The sequence below is a fragment of the Staurois parvus genome, unplaced genomic scaffold (genome assembly GCF_062004578.1).
Source record: "Staurois parvus isolate SC_StPar_1 unplaced genomic scaffold, SC_StPar_1.0 ptg000097l, whole genome shotgun sequence".
Classification (NCBI taxonomy): Eukaryota; Metazoa; Chordata; class Amphibia; order Anura; family Ranidae; genus Staurois; species Staurois parvus.
This window is the reverse complement of record NW_028317893.1, coordinates 4234369-4250587: the sequence shown is the minus strand read 5'-3', so window position 1 is coordinate 4250587 and position 16219 is coordinate 4234369. Positions and strand designations below refer to the sequence as shown.

General features: G+C 39.5%; 1 protein-coding gene across 4 annotated transcripts in view; it reads left to right on the top strand.

Moving 5' to 3' along the window:
* Positions 1–16219, top strand: part of PIEZO2 (piezo type mechanosensitive ion channel component 2) — a 439610-nt gene that overhangs the window by 346457 nt on the left and 76934 nt on the right. For all 4 annotated transcript variants that reach the window (XM_089671018.1, XM_089671019.1, XM_089671017.1 and 1 more), the window contains exons 23-26: positions 1030–1234; positions 1352–1453; positions 8432–8597; positions 15841–16084. In XM_089671018.1, coding sequence (XP_089527144.1) covers positions 1030–1234; positions 1352–1453; positions 8432–8597; positions 15841–16084 — 717 coding nt within the window. The remainder of the gene's footprint in view (positions 1–1029; positions 1235–1351; positions 1454–8431; positions 8598–15840; positions 16085–16219) is intronic.

The window sequence follows — 16219 nt, the reverse complement described above, 5'->3', positions numbered from 1 at the left end:
TCTTGGTCACCTCTTTTACTAAGGCCCTTCTCCCTCGATTGCTCAGTTTGTCCGGACAACCAGCTTTTGGAAGAGTCCTGGTTGTGCCAAGCTTATTTCATTTGAGAATTATGGACGCCACTGTGCTCTTGGTCATCTTCACTGCAGCAGAACATTTTTTGTAGCCTTCCCCAGATCCCCTTTGGCCTGCAGTAATCCTGTCTGTGAACTCTGCAGGCAGTTCCTTTAACCTTGTGGCTTTTGCTCTAATACAGTATGCATTGTAAGCTGTGTGGTCTTTTATAGAGAGGTGTGTGCCTTTGCAAATCATGTCAAACCAATTTAATTTACCACAGATGGACTCTAATCAAGGTGTAAAAACATCTCAGCAACGATCAAGAGAAATGGGAGGCACCTGCGCTAAATTTCAAGTGTTGTTGCAAAGGGTCTGAGCACTTATGCAAATGTGATATTTCAGTTTTTGCTTTTTCTTATAGTTGCAAACATTTCTAAAATGTTGTTTTCACTTTGTCATTATGGGGTAGTGTAGATTAATAAGAAAAAAAATAATATAAACAACTGTAGTATTAATTGTAGTAACATAACAAAACTGAAAAAACTGAAGGGGATCTGAATCTTTTATGAATGTGCTGTAGGTCAAACTTGTGTTTGATCCAATTAACTAATCATTTGTTAGAAAAATTCATTTTTTTAATATTTTTTTGCACATGATTTAGTATTCCAAACAAATACAGGTTTATCTCATTGACTATCATTACCTTTAAAAAGTGATCAAACACTTTTCTATGTGAACAAACTTTGTCTGCATATTTCTGGTGAGGTAAACTTTGTTAAAAATCCAATATTCTTATTTAAAAAAAAGAGAGTATCATAATGAATCCAGTCTGGGAACAATGTCAAAGTGAGGCTTTGGTTTAACTAGCACAGCGTTAAAACATATGGCGCCAAAAAAAATCAAGTGACTGTAATAATGTCTAAATTGTAATCTTTAGTGCTTCAGACTCTATATATTTTCTTCTCCCTATGCAGACCTGCTTCCTACTGTCTGTTAATGTAATTGGCCAAAGGATGGATTTTTTTGCCATGATCCATGCGCTTTGGCTATTTGCCATACTGTATAGACGAAGGAGAAAAGCAATTGCTGAAATCTGGCACCGATATTGCTGTTTTCTTGCCTGTATTATTACATTCCAGTATTTCTTATGTATTGGCATTCCTCCCGCTCCATGTAAAGGTAAAAGATCATCTTTCATCTCTTGCAGAAAAAAATATTATAGTGCTTAAGATTTTTGGTTTGCCAGCTTTGTCCAGATGTATGCTTTTCTTAATACCACTTTCTTAATTTTTGCAGACTATCCTTGGAGATACAATGGAGCCAAATTTAACTCCAACATTATAAAATGGCTCTACTTTCCAGACTTTATTGTGAGACCAAACCCTTCTTTTCTTGTCTGTAAGTATAGTTGCTTGAATAAAAATGTGTGCTAAAAGCTTAAACTCTAAATTCATAAGGGAAAATATGTGTGCTTTTCTCACCTAAATTGGAGCTATGGGCAAAGTAAAAAAATGACATATACAGTATGTATATACACAGCCTAACACTAGCATTCATTTAAAAATGTTTGTTTTTATGATTTTTCCCATAACAAAGCTTTTTTAACTTTTGATCCTGTCAGAAAACTGTTATTGTCCTTTTCCTTTAACAGGGGGGCAGCACTGCCCATTCTAGAGTGAAATCATGCAGTAACTTTCTCACCCTGTGGACAGGATAATCTTCAATAGACATGAAATAGTCAAAACTTAAACTTAAAACCCCCTGCCAGTTTAACCACATCAAGCCCGGACACTTTTACCCCCTTCCTGCCCAGGCCAATTTTCAGCTTTCAGTGCTATCACACTTTGAATGACAATTGTGCAGTCATGCAACACTGTACCCATATGCTTTTTTAGCATTTTTTTAAACAGATAAAACTTTATTTTGGTGGTATTTATTCACCACTGGGATTTTTATTTTTTTTGCTATATAAATGAAAAAGTCAAAAAATTTAGAAAAAAAGTGTTTTTCTTATAAAATTTTGCAAATAAATAATCTTTCTTCATAAATATTTGCCAAAATGTATTCAGTTATCTTTTTAGTAGAAAAAAATAACCCAAATTAGTTTATAACCAAAAATTCTATTTTTTCAAAATTCTTTTTATATTTGTATTTACTTTTTTTATATTATTATTTATGTCTTTTGTTTTTTTTTACATACTGTCACCCTAGCAGTACAGTGTTACCATAGTGACACTGTACTACTTGTGGGGGGTGATGAAGATTTTTTTTTTATTTACACTGATTGCTTTTACACTCATAAAGGCTGTAAAAGCAATCATTTTTCCTTCTCTCTGGCTGCATTCTTACAGCCATTGAGAAATACTGTGTGAGCTGTGATTGGTCACAGCTTGTCGCATGGTACAAGGCTGTTGTGAATAGCCTTGTACCAAGTGACCTCTGTGATCATTCACAGATTTCACTAGTAGTAAGCAATGATGTCAGAAGTAACATCTTGCTTACTACTATTCATGTGATCACTGATTGGCCAATCAGTGATCACATGATCGGGACCTCACACAGAGGTCCCGTATAGCGATCAGTGTTCTTCCAGACACAGCGGTCACCGGTTTGGGGAGCAATCCTAGGGAGCACGCACAAGCAGGGAAGCTGGAGGACATCTGTTTATGTACATGGGCCGGACGAAAAGTGGTTAATTTTTGCTATTTGTGTACCGATGGGGAAAATCCACACTTTCAGATATTTAATTGTAAAAAAATTTTGAAAACCATTTATCATTTTCCTTCCACTTCTCAATTATGTGCCACTTTGTGTTGGTTTATCACGTAAAATCACAATAAAATACATTTGCGTTTTTAGTTGTAGCATGACAAAATGTGGAAATTTCAAGGGGTATGAATACGTTTTCAAGGAACTGTACTGCACTGACACCGATCCTGGGGGTATTTTGTTGCATTAAATGCCAATCCTGTTTTTTTTTGCTGCACTGACACTAGATCTGGGGGTTTATTATTTGCCGTTACTGACTCCTATATTTGGTGTTGCTCTTAATTTATTATAATTATTCTAGTTACAATTTACTTACTAAATATTTATTTTTGTAATGAATCTTTTGTAGGTCCGCCTGTCCATAGGACAGGCGGCTCCTACAGGCACAGCGACATTCCTGTAAGTCACCCCCTGCTTCCGGGTGCAGGGCACTTGAATAGATCACGTTGTTTGTAAGAAGACACATTCATTGCTGTGTTTTCTTACAAATACACTTAGCAGCTGACAGTGACAAGACTCTGCTAGTTTCTTTCTCTTCATCCCACAAGTCAGTCTTTAATGTAGTAATACAGGCAGTCAGGTCATTACATCAGCTAAACTGAGCCTGGCAGAACCCGGTATAACATGGTTAACTCATATATGACCAGCTTCCCTTTTAAAGTTACATTTTTTCAAATTGCAGAATCAAAGTCGTGCCTATAATATAATAAATAATCATAAAAAATAATAATAAATTTAATTCAATAATGTAATCAAACCAAAAACACTGAAATTTGAAATATAGCGCCAAGTTCGCACATCACTGAGCAAAGTCGCAAAATCATTTTCAGTGTCTGATGACGAATTTCCCCACGAATCATTATCACTCAATTCTGCAAGTGGTTCTAATTTACTATCGCTGTTCTCTAGCTGGTCTAAAACCGCTTTTGACCTAAAGGGACGCTTTTTGGATGCCATGGATATTTCTCAGTTTCCAGGCAGAAAGAACGGTAAAAATGCAGGCAGGGCACAGGACAAAGCACTTGGGACAAAAAGTATGTGAAATGCTTTGATACAGTAATGTTTTACTATGTGATTTTAGTGTATTTAGTGAATGTCACTTTTAAAATTTTAAAATTTCCCGCGAGTTCCGACCCCCGTACGTCCTGACGTCGCAGGGAACGGAACCCGGAAGACAGATGCCAGCATCCGCCGGAGGACATTGCTGGGGACACTGCAGGAGGGACATCGCGGGAGCGAAGGACAAGGTAAGTGAAGAAGAGATCCCAGAGCAGCGCTGTAAGGTATCCCGAGTGTTGCTCAGGGTAACCGCTTGTGGTGTTGAAACTTTATGCCGAGCTACACTTGGGAATACCAACAGGGAGGTTAAAGTGTTACTAAACCCACAACAGTAAAATCAGTCTGCATATGCAGTAAAACATGCTTGTCATACTCACTGTGGAATCTAAGGGGTTAAGCCTCTGCATTGTGTAAGAACGCTGTTTGATCCTGACATCTCTGATCCTACCCTTCTTCCAGTGTCCCCTCTTATCTCCTGATAATACATATGTGTGGAGTCACTCTGCACATGCTCAGTTTGGTGTGTATTGCTAGAGAGGGTTTTTTTGTTTCTTGGGAGAGTGCATGTGATCAGCACAGGGCCAATCAGCACTGTCCAAACAGAGGTCAGGGGTCCTGAATCTTCCATAGAAGAGAATGAAAACTCTTCCTACAAGCTTTAACCAGTGCTCTGCTGGACACTGATAGAAGTCACAAGATTGCTATATACTGCTGATGAGAAAAGGTATTTATCAGTTTATATTTACTAAATTAATTGCATTTCCATGTTCTGTGTACTGTGAGAGACCAGATATATGTGAATGCAGGGTCCTGGGTTTAGTAACTCTTTAACCTCCTTGGCGGTATTCCCGAGTGTAGCTCGGGGTAACATTTCAGTACCAAAAGCGGTAACCCCGAGCTACACTCGGGCTTACCCTGCGGCACTGCTCCGGCATGTTGTCTTCACTTACCTTACCCTGCGCTCCCACGATGTGTCCCCTGCAGCGTCCCCGGCCATCTCCTCCGGCCGATGCCGGCATCCGGCTTCTGTGTCCTGTCCCTGTTACGTCGGGACGTACGGGCGCCGCCGCCGCCGGCGGCGGGAAATTTAAAAATTTTAAAAAATGTCATTTTTTTTTTTTTACATTTTTCATAGTAAAACATTGCTGTTTCAACCAATTTCACATACATATTGTCCCTAGTGCTTTGTCCTGTGCCCTGCCTGCATTTTGTCTGTTCTTTCTGCCTGGAAACTGAGAAATGTCCATGGCGTCCAAAAAGTGTCCCTTTAGGTCAAAAGCGGTTTAGATCAGCTAGAGAACAGCGATAGTAAATCAGAACCACTTGCAGAATTGAGTGATAATGATTCGTGGGGGAAATTCGTCATCAGACACTGAAAACGATTTTGCAACTTTGCTCAGAGATGTGCGAACTTGGCGCTATATTTCACATTTCAGTGTTTTTGGTTTGATTATATTATTGAATTAAATTTTTTATTATTTTTATATTATTTTTATGATTATTTATTAAATTATAATTTATGATTTTGTGTTTCAAATTTTATCATACCCGGGATGTTTACTAGACTCTTGTTCGGACAGATTTCAGTGAGTTTTTCCTAAAAATTACAGCCTACAATAAAAAAAATACATATTTCCATGCAAAAAAATGGTACCGCTTTCAGCACCAAAAATCTGAAATAATCATACCGCCAGGGAGGTTAAAACATATTTATGTAAGCTTGAAAGCTTGCTTTAATACAACATAGTTTTATACTCCGTTTCTAATTCTCTGCATTAATGGAATATATTTTCTCAGGACACACTTGCTCAGAATTCATATGTTGACAAAAATTACATAATACTCACTATATTTCATAACAAGGACTCTTCTGAAAATCAAAGCAAGGCCTCGAGTTGACCTATTGTGATGACATCTTGTGAGCATTCAAGTAATGTCATATAAGGGCACCATAGATAGGCCATGTGTAATTATCTGCTCGCTGGTGCTTCTTGGAAAAATAGCTTAATTGTCTTCATCCACTGGAGCAAGATAACATGACAGAAAAAAATGCCATGGACTTGATTATTATGTCCGAAGAAATATGGTTTAGAGAAAGAAAAAAGGAAATGTCTCATGAGTCAATATTCTTACCCCCTGGCCATATGAATACCATGGATAGCAGAACTCTTTGTATTTAATGCTTATGGCTGGCTGAATGACTTGGACAACATCCTTGCTTCACCACTGTTAAAGCAGTATTACACTGTTAAAGCAGTATTAAACCCAAAAACAAAAATGTAATACATTTCTGCTTACCAATCATTACATGTGGTGGCTGCATTAGTTTTCTTTTTTTAGGCTTTTTTCCCTATCTGTTTTCCCGTGGTGATCTGGCCAGTAATACACCTCCTAAATTAAAGTGCCCCCACTTCGGATGAAGGAGCACAGAGGGCACATTCGGACACCAGCATTGTCAACCTGGGGGTTAGGAGTGTTAGATGCACTAGAAGATTTAGATACACTAACAAATTGAAGCCAAACTCCAGCTCACAATTGATTAGCAGTTACAGTAGCAGTTTATTTTTCCTTTTGGATAAAGGTTTACATAAATAAAAGCTGATTCACCCCTGTGAGTGGTAAATGGTTTGCCTTATCCCCCTAACTTATGCATCTACAGGACACCTTGATCTATTGAAAAATAACAGACTTACTCGCAGGATATTCAAGTGAAAAGAAAGAAAAGAAAGCCTAGAAACTTATGCAGCCGTTGCATCTAAGAATTGATAAGCTGAAATGTAATAAATGTTTGCCTTTGGGTTTATTATCACTGTAACATTCTCTAGTTCAGGGTTGTCAAACTGGCGGCCCTCCAGCTGTTGTTAAACTACATGTCCCATGAGGCATTGCAAGGCTGACAGTTACAGGCATGACTCTCAAAGGCAGAGGCATGATGGGACTTGTAGTTTGGCAAAAGCTGGAGGGCAGCCAGTTTGACACCCCTGCTGTGACTGCTTCTTTTGTTCTGGATTTGTGGCTATTTGTTGTCTAACTAGAAACCATTTGGAAAAGAAACATTTTATTTTGGAGGTGGACCAGGCATCTGACACATTGAAGTGTGTCAGGTGAAGGGGATTCCCCTCCTATCATAGTTTTTGAAGAGAGTGAAGATCAGCGATGTGGGCAGTGGACCAGGCAGGTATAAGATCGCTCCTTTACAGGACAGGTCTTTTTTAATACAGAAAGCTGTATTAACCCCAGAGACAAAAAAATATATGAAATTGCAGATTAGAAATTCTTAAATGTGATGGCTGCCTTACAGTAGTTTTTTTTTCATAGGCATTTTCCTTTACTTTCACCTAATAATCTGGCCAGTATGTCTGGTATTCTAAAATTTACTACAAACAAAGCTGTCCAGACAAAGTAGCAGTTAGAGGGATGAGACAAACCATTTAACACTGACAGAGGTGCTTGCAATGATCATCTTTTATTCAGGTAAAACCTTTAAAAACTGCTATAACTGCTTATAAAGTGTTCAGCTTCAAGTTGTAAGTCCATCTAAATCTGCTAGTCTAACAATAATACCCTCCCTCTGACTGACATTGCTGCTGTCCAAAGCTTTACTATTTCAACCAGAATGTAGACAGGAAGTGTGTTACTTGCTTGATCACCAAGTGACACAAAGGGAAAACAGCCTAAAAAAATGAAATGTAATGCAGCCACCACATCTAAGGATTGGTGAGCTGCAATATATTACATTTTTGTTTTTTGGGTTTAAATTGTTACTAAACGCAGAACAGTAAAATCAGTCTGTATATGCAGTAAAGCATGCTTGTTATACTCACTGTGGAATCTAAGGAGCTAATCCTCTGCATTGTGTAAAAAGGCTGTTTGATCTTGACCTATCTGATCCTCCCCTTCTTCCAGTGTTTCCCTCTTATCTCCTGATAATACATATGGGTGGAGACACTGCACATGCTCAGTTTGGTGTGTATTGCTAGAGAGGGTTTTTTTTCCTTGGGAGAGTGCATGTGATCAGCACAGGGCCAATCAGCCCTGTCCAGACAGAGGTCAGGGGTCCTGCATCTTCCTAGAGAATGAAAACTCTTCCAACAAGATTTAACCAGTGCTCTGCTGGACACTGATAGAAGTCACAAGATTGCTATATACTGCTGATGAGAAAGGGTATTTAGCAGTTTATATTTACTAAAATAATTACATTGCCATGTTGTGTGTACTATGGGAGACCAGATATAGTGAATGGAGGGTTCTGGGTTTAGTAACACTTTAAAACATATTCTTCTCTGCTCCTCCCCTTCCATATTTGGCTTCAGCAATTTGGGTTTCTAAAACAAACTATCAGCAGAACTGATGTGGGCACTTGTTCTTTGTTAGTGATAAATGTACTAAAGCCATTGGATCCATATTTTTGCCAGTAGTGTTAGCATTCATAGAAGTAACCAATGGCAGTTTGCATCTTTCCTCTTTATAGGTTTTCTTTAAAAATTGTAATTTTCATGAACAGTATCATTAATCTGACTTGATGCAATCTTTTCTCTTCTTTTCTAGATGATTTTATGCTGTTGCTTTGTGCATCTCTTCAGCGGCAAGTGTTTGAAGATGAAAATAAGGCGGCAGTTCGGATTATGGCAGGGGACAATGTGGAAATCTGTATGAATCTGGATGCTGCTTCCTTTAGCCAACATAATCCTGTCCCTGATTTCATCCACTGCAGGTACGATGATTTACATCCTGATTCTCTGCTGGTTTATGGACAGTGAAACTCAGCTCATTGTGTGACACATTTATGAAATTATTTGGAATTGTAAGGCTTTAAAAGGGTCTCTCAGTTCCCTCTGCTCTGAGCAGAGAGCGGTGACTGTCAGTCTCTGGGCTCTCTGCTCTGCCCCTCCAGAGCTCACTAGAGCACTGGGCTGTGAAAGGGGCAGGAGCGGCTGGCTTAGGCTCTTGGTGGATCACTGAGAGGCTAAGCCAGGTGCCATATGGTCAGTATCTTTTCAGTAAACACAGATGCAACACCTCCTGCGCTCAGTGACCCAGGTCAGTGGCGGGCCGATGGACAAATACTATTAGAGAGTATGGAAGTTCTTCCAGGACCGATCGAAGGCTATGCAGCTCTAACACAAAGTTGGGGAAGCTCGATACAAACTGTAGTGAAGAACAAAAAACAGAACGCACCGACCTTGTGTATCACCTCAGTAAACAATTAGTTGATATATTGATTTAGGAGATATACTCACAAAAGTAGTAATAAAACAGGCATGTAAAATCCAAAACCGAATCATACGATAAGGAGACACGTGATGAAGAAGGGACCCCCCTTCGAAGCGCGTCGTAGTCACTCTGAGAGTCTCCCCTTCCGATGGGATTCACACGTGTCTCCTTATTGTATGATTCGGATTTGGATTTTACATGCCTGTTTTTTTACTACTTTTGTGAGTATATCTCCTAAATCAATAAATCAACTAATTGTTTACTGAGGTAATGCGCAAGGTCAGTGCGCTCTGTTTTTAGTATCTTTTCAGTGCCTGGACCCGCTGAGTGACGGCAACCGACAGCAGGTTTTAGCCTGCTGACTGCTGAAAATGGAGTGCAGCACAAGTAGATTTGGCTATACTTTTCCTTTGTTGGAGTTGGAGTTTTATCTGCAGCTAAACTTGTTCCAAGGTTTGGTTTAGTAAAGTACTTCTGTACAGCAGAGCAGTTTGCTTGCATAGTATTAGTCAATGATAGTAAAGACAGTGAGAGACATGGCAAAAAATATTGGTAAAGATACCCTTTTGATATTCAATAGATAAAAAAGGCTATTTTCAAGTCCAGTGGAAATGCTGAAAACTAACCTGAGTAACAAGTTTGCTTAGGTACAAAGGATCTGTAGGGAGTATAGCACATTACCAGAATTTGTAAATCTGTAGCTATTCACCAAAGTGAATGCTTCCTTAACCGCTTTCTTGACCGCTCTATAGCAGAACTACTGCTGCAGGGTGGCAGGGCTGCACAAAATCATGTATAAATACAAGTGATTTTGTATGTCCGTGTAGGGGGTGCGTGTGCCACACCCACTCCGCCATTGGCGGATTCAGCTGTCCATCACCGGGTCCCGGCCAGTGATTCCCCACAGGCACCTGGCGACCTCCAAGTATCACTGACGGGGGAGAGGTCTGTATACAATACATACAGTATTTCTCCCCTGTCAGCTCCAGCACGCTGCTTTGTATTGCTCTGCTATACAGAGCAATACAAAGCAGCATGCTTACACAGAAAAGCACAGCACACAGTTAACCCTTTGATCGCCCCAGGTGTTAACCCCTTCCCGCCCAGTGTCATTAGTACAGTGTCAGTGCTTTTTATTAGCCAGTTGTACAAATCTGTGTTCAAATCTCAGCCAATTGCATTACGTAAGTTTCTGTGCTGTGTTTCTGTTGGTTTAACCACTTGCCGTCCAGAGGATTTACCCCCCTTTCTGACCAGGCCATTTTTTGCGATACGGCATTGCGTTACTTTAACTGACAATTGCGCGGTCATGCAATGCTGTATTAGTGTCACTGGGGATGTCAATGACAGTCAGGTCCCCCCAGTGTCAGAATGCCCGCTGTAGTCTCGCTGTAAGCCGCTGATTGTGCAATTACTAGTATAAAAAAAAATACATAAAAATTCCAGTATATGTACCACCATTTGAAGATGCTATAACGTTCACATAAACCAATTAATTTACACGTATTGGGATTTTCTTTAGCAAAGACATGTCGCAGAATACATTTTGGCCTAAATTTATGACAAAATTAAATTTTTTAAATTTTTTTTACTGGATATGTTTTATAGCAAAAGGTAAAAAATATTTTTTTTTTCAAAATTGTCGGACTTTTTTGTTCATAGGGGAAAAAATTTAAAGCGCACAGGTGATCAAATTTGACCGAAAGGAAGCTCCATTTGTGGGAAAAAAGGACATAAACTTCATTTGGGTGCAGCGTTGCATGACCGCGCAATTGTCAGTTAAAGTAACGTTGCGTCGTATCGCAAAAAATGTCCTGGTCAGGAAGGGGGGTAAATCGTCTGGAGGGCAAGTGGTTAAACCAACAGAAACACAGCACAGAAACGTACGTTAATCCAATTGGCTGAGATTTTTAACACAGATTTGTACAACTGGCAATTGTGTAAAAACATGTTAAACAGCATGTGGCTTTTATGTTCAATGCTTGAATAATTATGAATTAGGAGAGGTTATAATAGATAACCCCAAGGCAGCAAAGTCAGGCGAACAGATGATTAACGAGTATCTAAACCTAGGATTTCAGTTTACTAGTCCTTAGATATGGTGGCTGTGTTAGTTTTATTTTTTTAGGCTTTCTCATCAGGTGAACCTGCCAATAATGCGTTTTCTGTGAAGGAGCAACATTATCATGCTAGCCTGTCGGGACCATCAAACACTCCCCTTCTCTTCATCTCTGTAACACAGATGGGAAGAGTTCTGTAGTTCAGAGGTAACCTGGACAGGATTGATAAGATGCCTATGGATTTCAGTGCAGCAGAGGCACTTTATTGTCAGCTCACTAAGGGAGGTAGATGATGAAAGTGGGAAAGAATAAAGCTAGGAAACCTACAGTTATAGATACAGTAAAGTATGCTATTTTCATAACTAGGAAGAAATCGATAAATAATGATACCATTTTCAGAATCATGAGTGAACAGGGTGTATGAAAGTGCAAAATCTTGTGAGCTGCTATGCTAAAAAACAAAAATAATACAAAATATTTTTACAAAGAATTGTGAATCGCTCCCACTATTCACACTCCCATACAAAACATGTTATATGACATAAATAGCAATCCAGTCCCCTGCTTCACCTGTATTTGTAACCATATAAACCAACTCTGACAAGTGACATAGACCAGCTTTTCTCAATCAGGGTGCCCAGACACCCTGGGGTGCCTTGAGGTTTCTTCAGGGGTGCCTTGGCAAAATGTCTAAAAATTGCCCAAAACTTGTATACAAACCAGAGAGTGGAACAAGCCTGCCTTTTAGTTAAAACAAAACCACAGATTTTAATTGTGCACCATTACCACCTTCTAGCCGCCGGCATCCTGGCAACCAATGGCATCATCAGTTGATAAGGAGTCTGTCGGTTGCTTGCACAGCATTCTAGTTTGACCCTCCTCTGCCCCTCTCCATTAGTGTTGGGGTCACATTAGCTCAGTGATGGAGAAAATGCAGGGAGAAGAGAAACAATGGAATACTAGTCAGTACCAGTGTGCAAAAGTGTATTTGCTTTGGAAGAATAAATCCCCTCTAATTTTGGGTGCCCTACATGTGTGGATGTTGCTGCATTATATAAAACTTTTAGAATAGTTTTTCACATTTTAGAATGAGGTGCCCTTTTAAAATTTTGGACAGTCTAGGGCAGTGGTCGGCAAGCCGCGGCTCGCGAGCCACATGCGGCTCTTTACAAACTTAAATGCGGCTCTTCTGTGTGCCGGGCGCCCGCTCCCCTCCCTCCTCTCGGGCGGCCGCCTCAAAAGTCAGGACTCTGCAGCTGTCAGGATGTAGGCGGGGCAGCCAGGATGTAGGTGGGGCAGCGTGACGAACTCCTCTCCTCTCACAGTCCGCCCTGAAGACCAGAACGGCGCGGGAACACGGCGAGAAGAACGCGCGGAGCAAAGGTAAGTGAATTGACACAGGGGGGACTTGGGGACTTAATATGGGGGATGAATTAATATGGGGAATGAATTACTATAGGGGGGATGAATTACTATATGGGGGATGAATTACTATGGGGAATGAATTACTATAGGGGGGATGAATTACTATAGGGGGGATGAATTACTATGGGGGATGAATTACTATGGGGGATGAATTACTATATGGGAGATGAATTACTATGGGGGATGAATTACTATAGGGGGGATGAATTACTATATGGGGGATGAATTACTATGGGGGATGAATTACTATGGGGGATGAATTACTATAGGGGGGATGTATTACTATATGGGGGATGAATTACTATATGGGGGATGAATTACTATGGGGGATGAATTACTATATGGGGGATGAATTACTATGGGGGATGAATTACTATATGGGGGATGAATTACTATGGGGGATGAATTACTATATGGGGGATGAATTACTATGGGGGATGAATTACTATATGGGGGATGAATTACTATATGGGGGATGAATTACTATGGGGGATGAATTACTATATGGGGGATGAATTACTATATGGGGGATGAATTACTATATGGGGGATGAATTACTATGGGGGATGAATTACTATATGGGGGATGAATTACTATATGGGGGATGAATTACTATGGGGGATGAATTACTATATGGGGGATGAATTACTATGGGGGATGATTTACTATGGGGGATGAATTACTATATGGGGGATGTAATTTCAGTTTTAAAAATGTGGCTCTCAAAATAAATTTCAATCGTGGTTTTGGCGAGATTTGGCTCAGTTGAAAAAAAAGGTTGCCCACCACTGGTCTAGGGGTGCCTCAAGACTGTCCATAATTGTAAAGGGTGCCCTGGGACTGTCCATAATTTTAAAGGGTGCCTTGACTGAAAAAAGGTTGAGAAAAACTGACATAGACATCTGTTTGTAAAATATGTCCTTCTGATAATAGAAATAGTCCTAAATTGTTGTATATCTTCACAGATGCTTTATTTCCTTAGTGCTTCTTAAAACACCCTTTGCTTCTATATACTGCAGACCAATGAACATGTGTGTTCACCTCCAGCAGACGTGTTTTCACCTGATATATATGACCAAATCGCTAGGTGAGGTTATAAATGGCATGTGTCCCTTATGCAGTTGTGTTCAAAATAATAGCAGTGTGTTGAAAAAAGTGAATAAAGCTCAAAATCCTTCTAATAGCTTTTATTTCCATACACACAAATGCATTGGGAACACTACACATTCTATTCCAAATCAAAACATGAAGAAAAATATATCAAATTTGTGTTGTTCTTCTAAAAAAAAATTAAGAAAAGTGAATATTTGACTGTTCAAAAAAATAGCAGTGTTTGTATTCTTCTTTACAAACTCAAAATTCACTATATAAACTAAAAAATGTTTGAAGATTTTGCTTTCCTTTGAATCACTTAATTAATATTTAGTTGTATAAGCACTGTTTCTGAGAACTGCTGTACATCTGTGTTGCATGGAGTCAACCAACTTCTGGCACCTGTGAACAGGTATTCCAGCCCAGGATGATTGGACTACATTCCACAGTTCTTCTCTGTCTCTTGGTTTTGCCTCAGAAACTGCATTTTTGATGTCACCCCACAAGTTTTCTATTGGATTAAGATCCGGGGATTGGGCTGGCCACTCCATAACGTCAATCTTGTTGGTCTGGAACCAAGATGTTGTATGTTTACTGGTGTGTTTGGGGTTGTTGTCTTGTTGGAACACCCATTTCAATGGCATTTTCTCTTCAGCATAAGGCAGCATGACCTCTTCAAGTATTCTGATGTATTCAAACTGATCCATGATCCCTGGTATGCGATAAATAGGCCCAACACCGTAGTATGAGAAACATCCCCATATCATGATGCTTGCACAACCATGCTTCACTGTCTTCACAGTGTACTGTGGCTTGAATTCAGTGTTTGGGGGTCGTCTGACAAACTGTCTCCGGCCACTAGACCCAAAAAGAACAATCTTACTTTCATCAGTCCACAAAATGTTGCGCCATTTCTCTTTAGGCCAGTCAGTGTGCTCTTTGACAAATTGTAACTTCTTCAGCACGTCTTTTTTTCAACAGTGGGACTTTGCGGGGGCTTCTTGCAGATAGCTTGGCTTCACATAGGCGTCTTCTAATTGTAACAGTACTCACAGGTAACTTTAGACCTTCTTTGATCTTCCTGGAGCTGATTGTTGGCTGAGTCCTTGCCATTTTGGCTATTCTTCTATCCATTCGAATGGTAGTTTTTCACTTTCTTCCACGTCTTTCAGGTTTTGGTTGCCATTTTAAAGCATTTGCACACATTTTAGCTGAGCAGCCTATCATTTTCTGCACTTCTTTCTATGTTTTCCCCTCTCCAATCAACTTTTTAATCAAGGTTCTTCTGAACAATGTCTGTAACGACCCATTTTCCTTAGAATTTCAGAGAGAAATGCACTGTAACCAGCATGTACAACATTTGCTGCCTTCCTTCCTTAAATAAGGGCAATAATTGCCACCTGTTTTTCAAAGAATGATTGACCTCACTAAAAGAACTCCACACTGCTATTATTTTGAACATGCCCCTTTCAATTAGTGATTCAATTACACAGAATCAGCAGCATGCATGTCATGACTGTTGGGTCTGTTGGATTTCTATTACTCTACTACACCTGCTAGTAAATTATTTGCCATGTAGAAATATCATTTCTACCAAAAACAGTGATTGATCAGGTTAGTGATGTCTGACTGCTATTATTTTGAACACAACTGTATATGGACTGATGTCTTGTGTCCAATAGGCATAAGTCTCCTCCACTTTCTTAGCTCTCCTCCTCCATCAAATGTGCATCGAAAAGAGATGACCAGAACATAGTGCTTTATCCTTATAAAATATTTGTTGATAAAACAATTCCAACATTCCACTCACATGTATGATGTAATTAAGCGCGCCATATAAAGTAACTCCAGTTGGATTCAATTTTATTAGTATGGATCCTCCAACCGCGTGTATGCAGCCAGCTGTATTACAATCTCCTATCCTACAAGCATTGTGATGTCAAAGTCCCTCCCCTACGCAGTACGCCACCAAATCATGTGACTTCATCAGGAGATTGATTGGTTACAAATATAAGTGAAGCGGGGCACTGGATTGCTATTTAGGGTGTATGAAAGTATTGTATGCACAAACAGTACCAACACTACAATGATCCAGTAAAGCTACATTTATGAATTTTAATACATGGCTTGAAAAACTTTTTTTTCTGCATTGTTCCTTCTTTACAGATCCTATTTGGATATGGCCAAAGTGATCATGTTCAGTTATCTCTTCTGGTTTGTTCTCACCATTATATTCATTACCGGAACAACCCGAATAAGTATATTCTGCATGGGCTATTTAGTGGCATGTTTCTACTTCCTCTTGTTTGGAGGAGATTTACTCCTTAAACCCATACGAAGCATCTTGCGCTACTGGGACTGGCTAATCGCATACAATGTCTTTGTTATAACAATGAAAAATGTATTATCGGTAAGTATCTATTTTCTTTTTTTTTAGCCTATACCATGCTGTATTTTTAAAATTCTATAAAAATCTTTACGTGTCATTTCAAGAAAGCATAATGCAGGCTATATTTATTATCCTGGGTATTATTTTCTGTTTTTT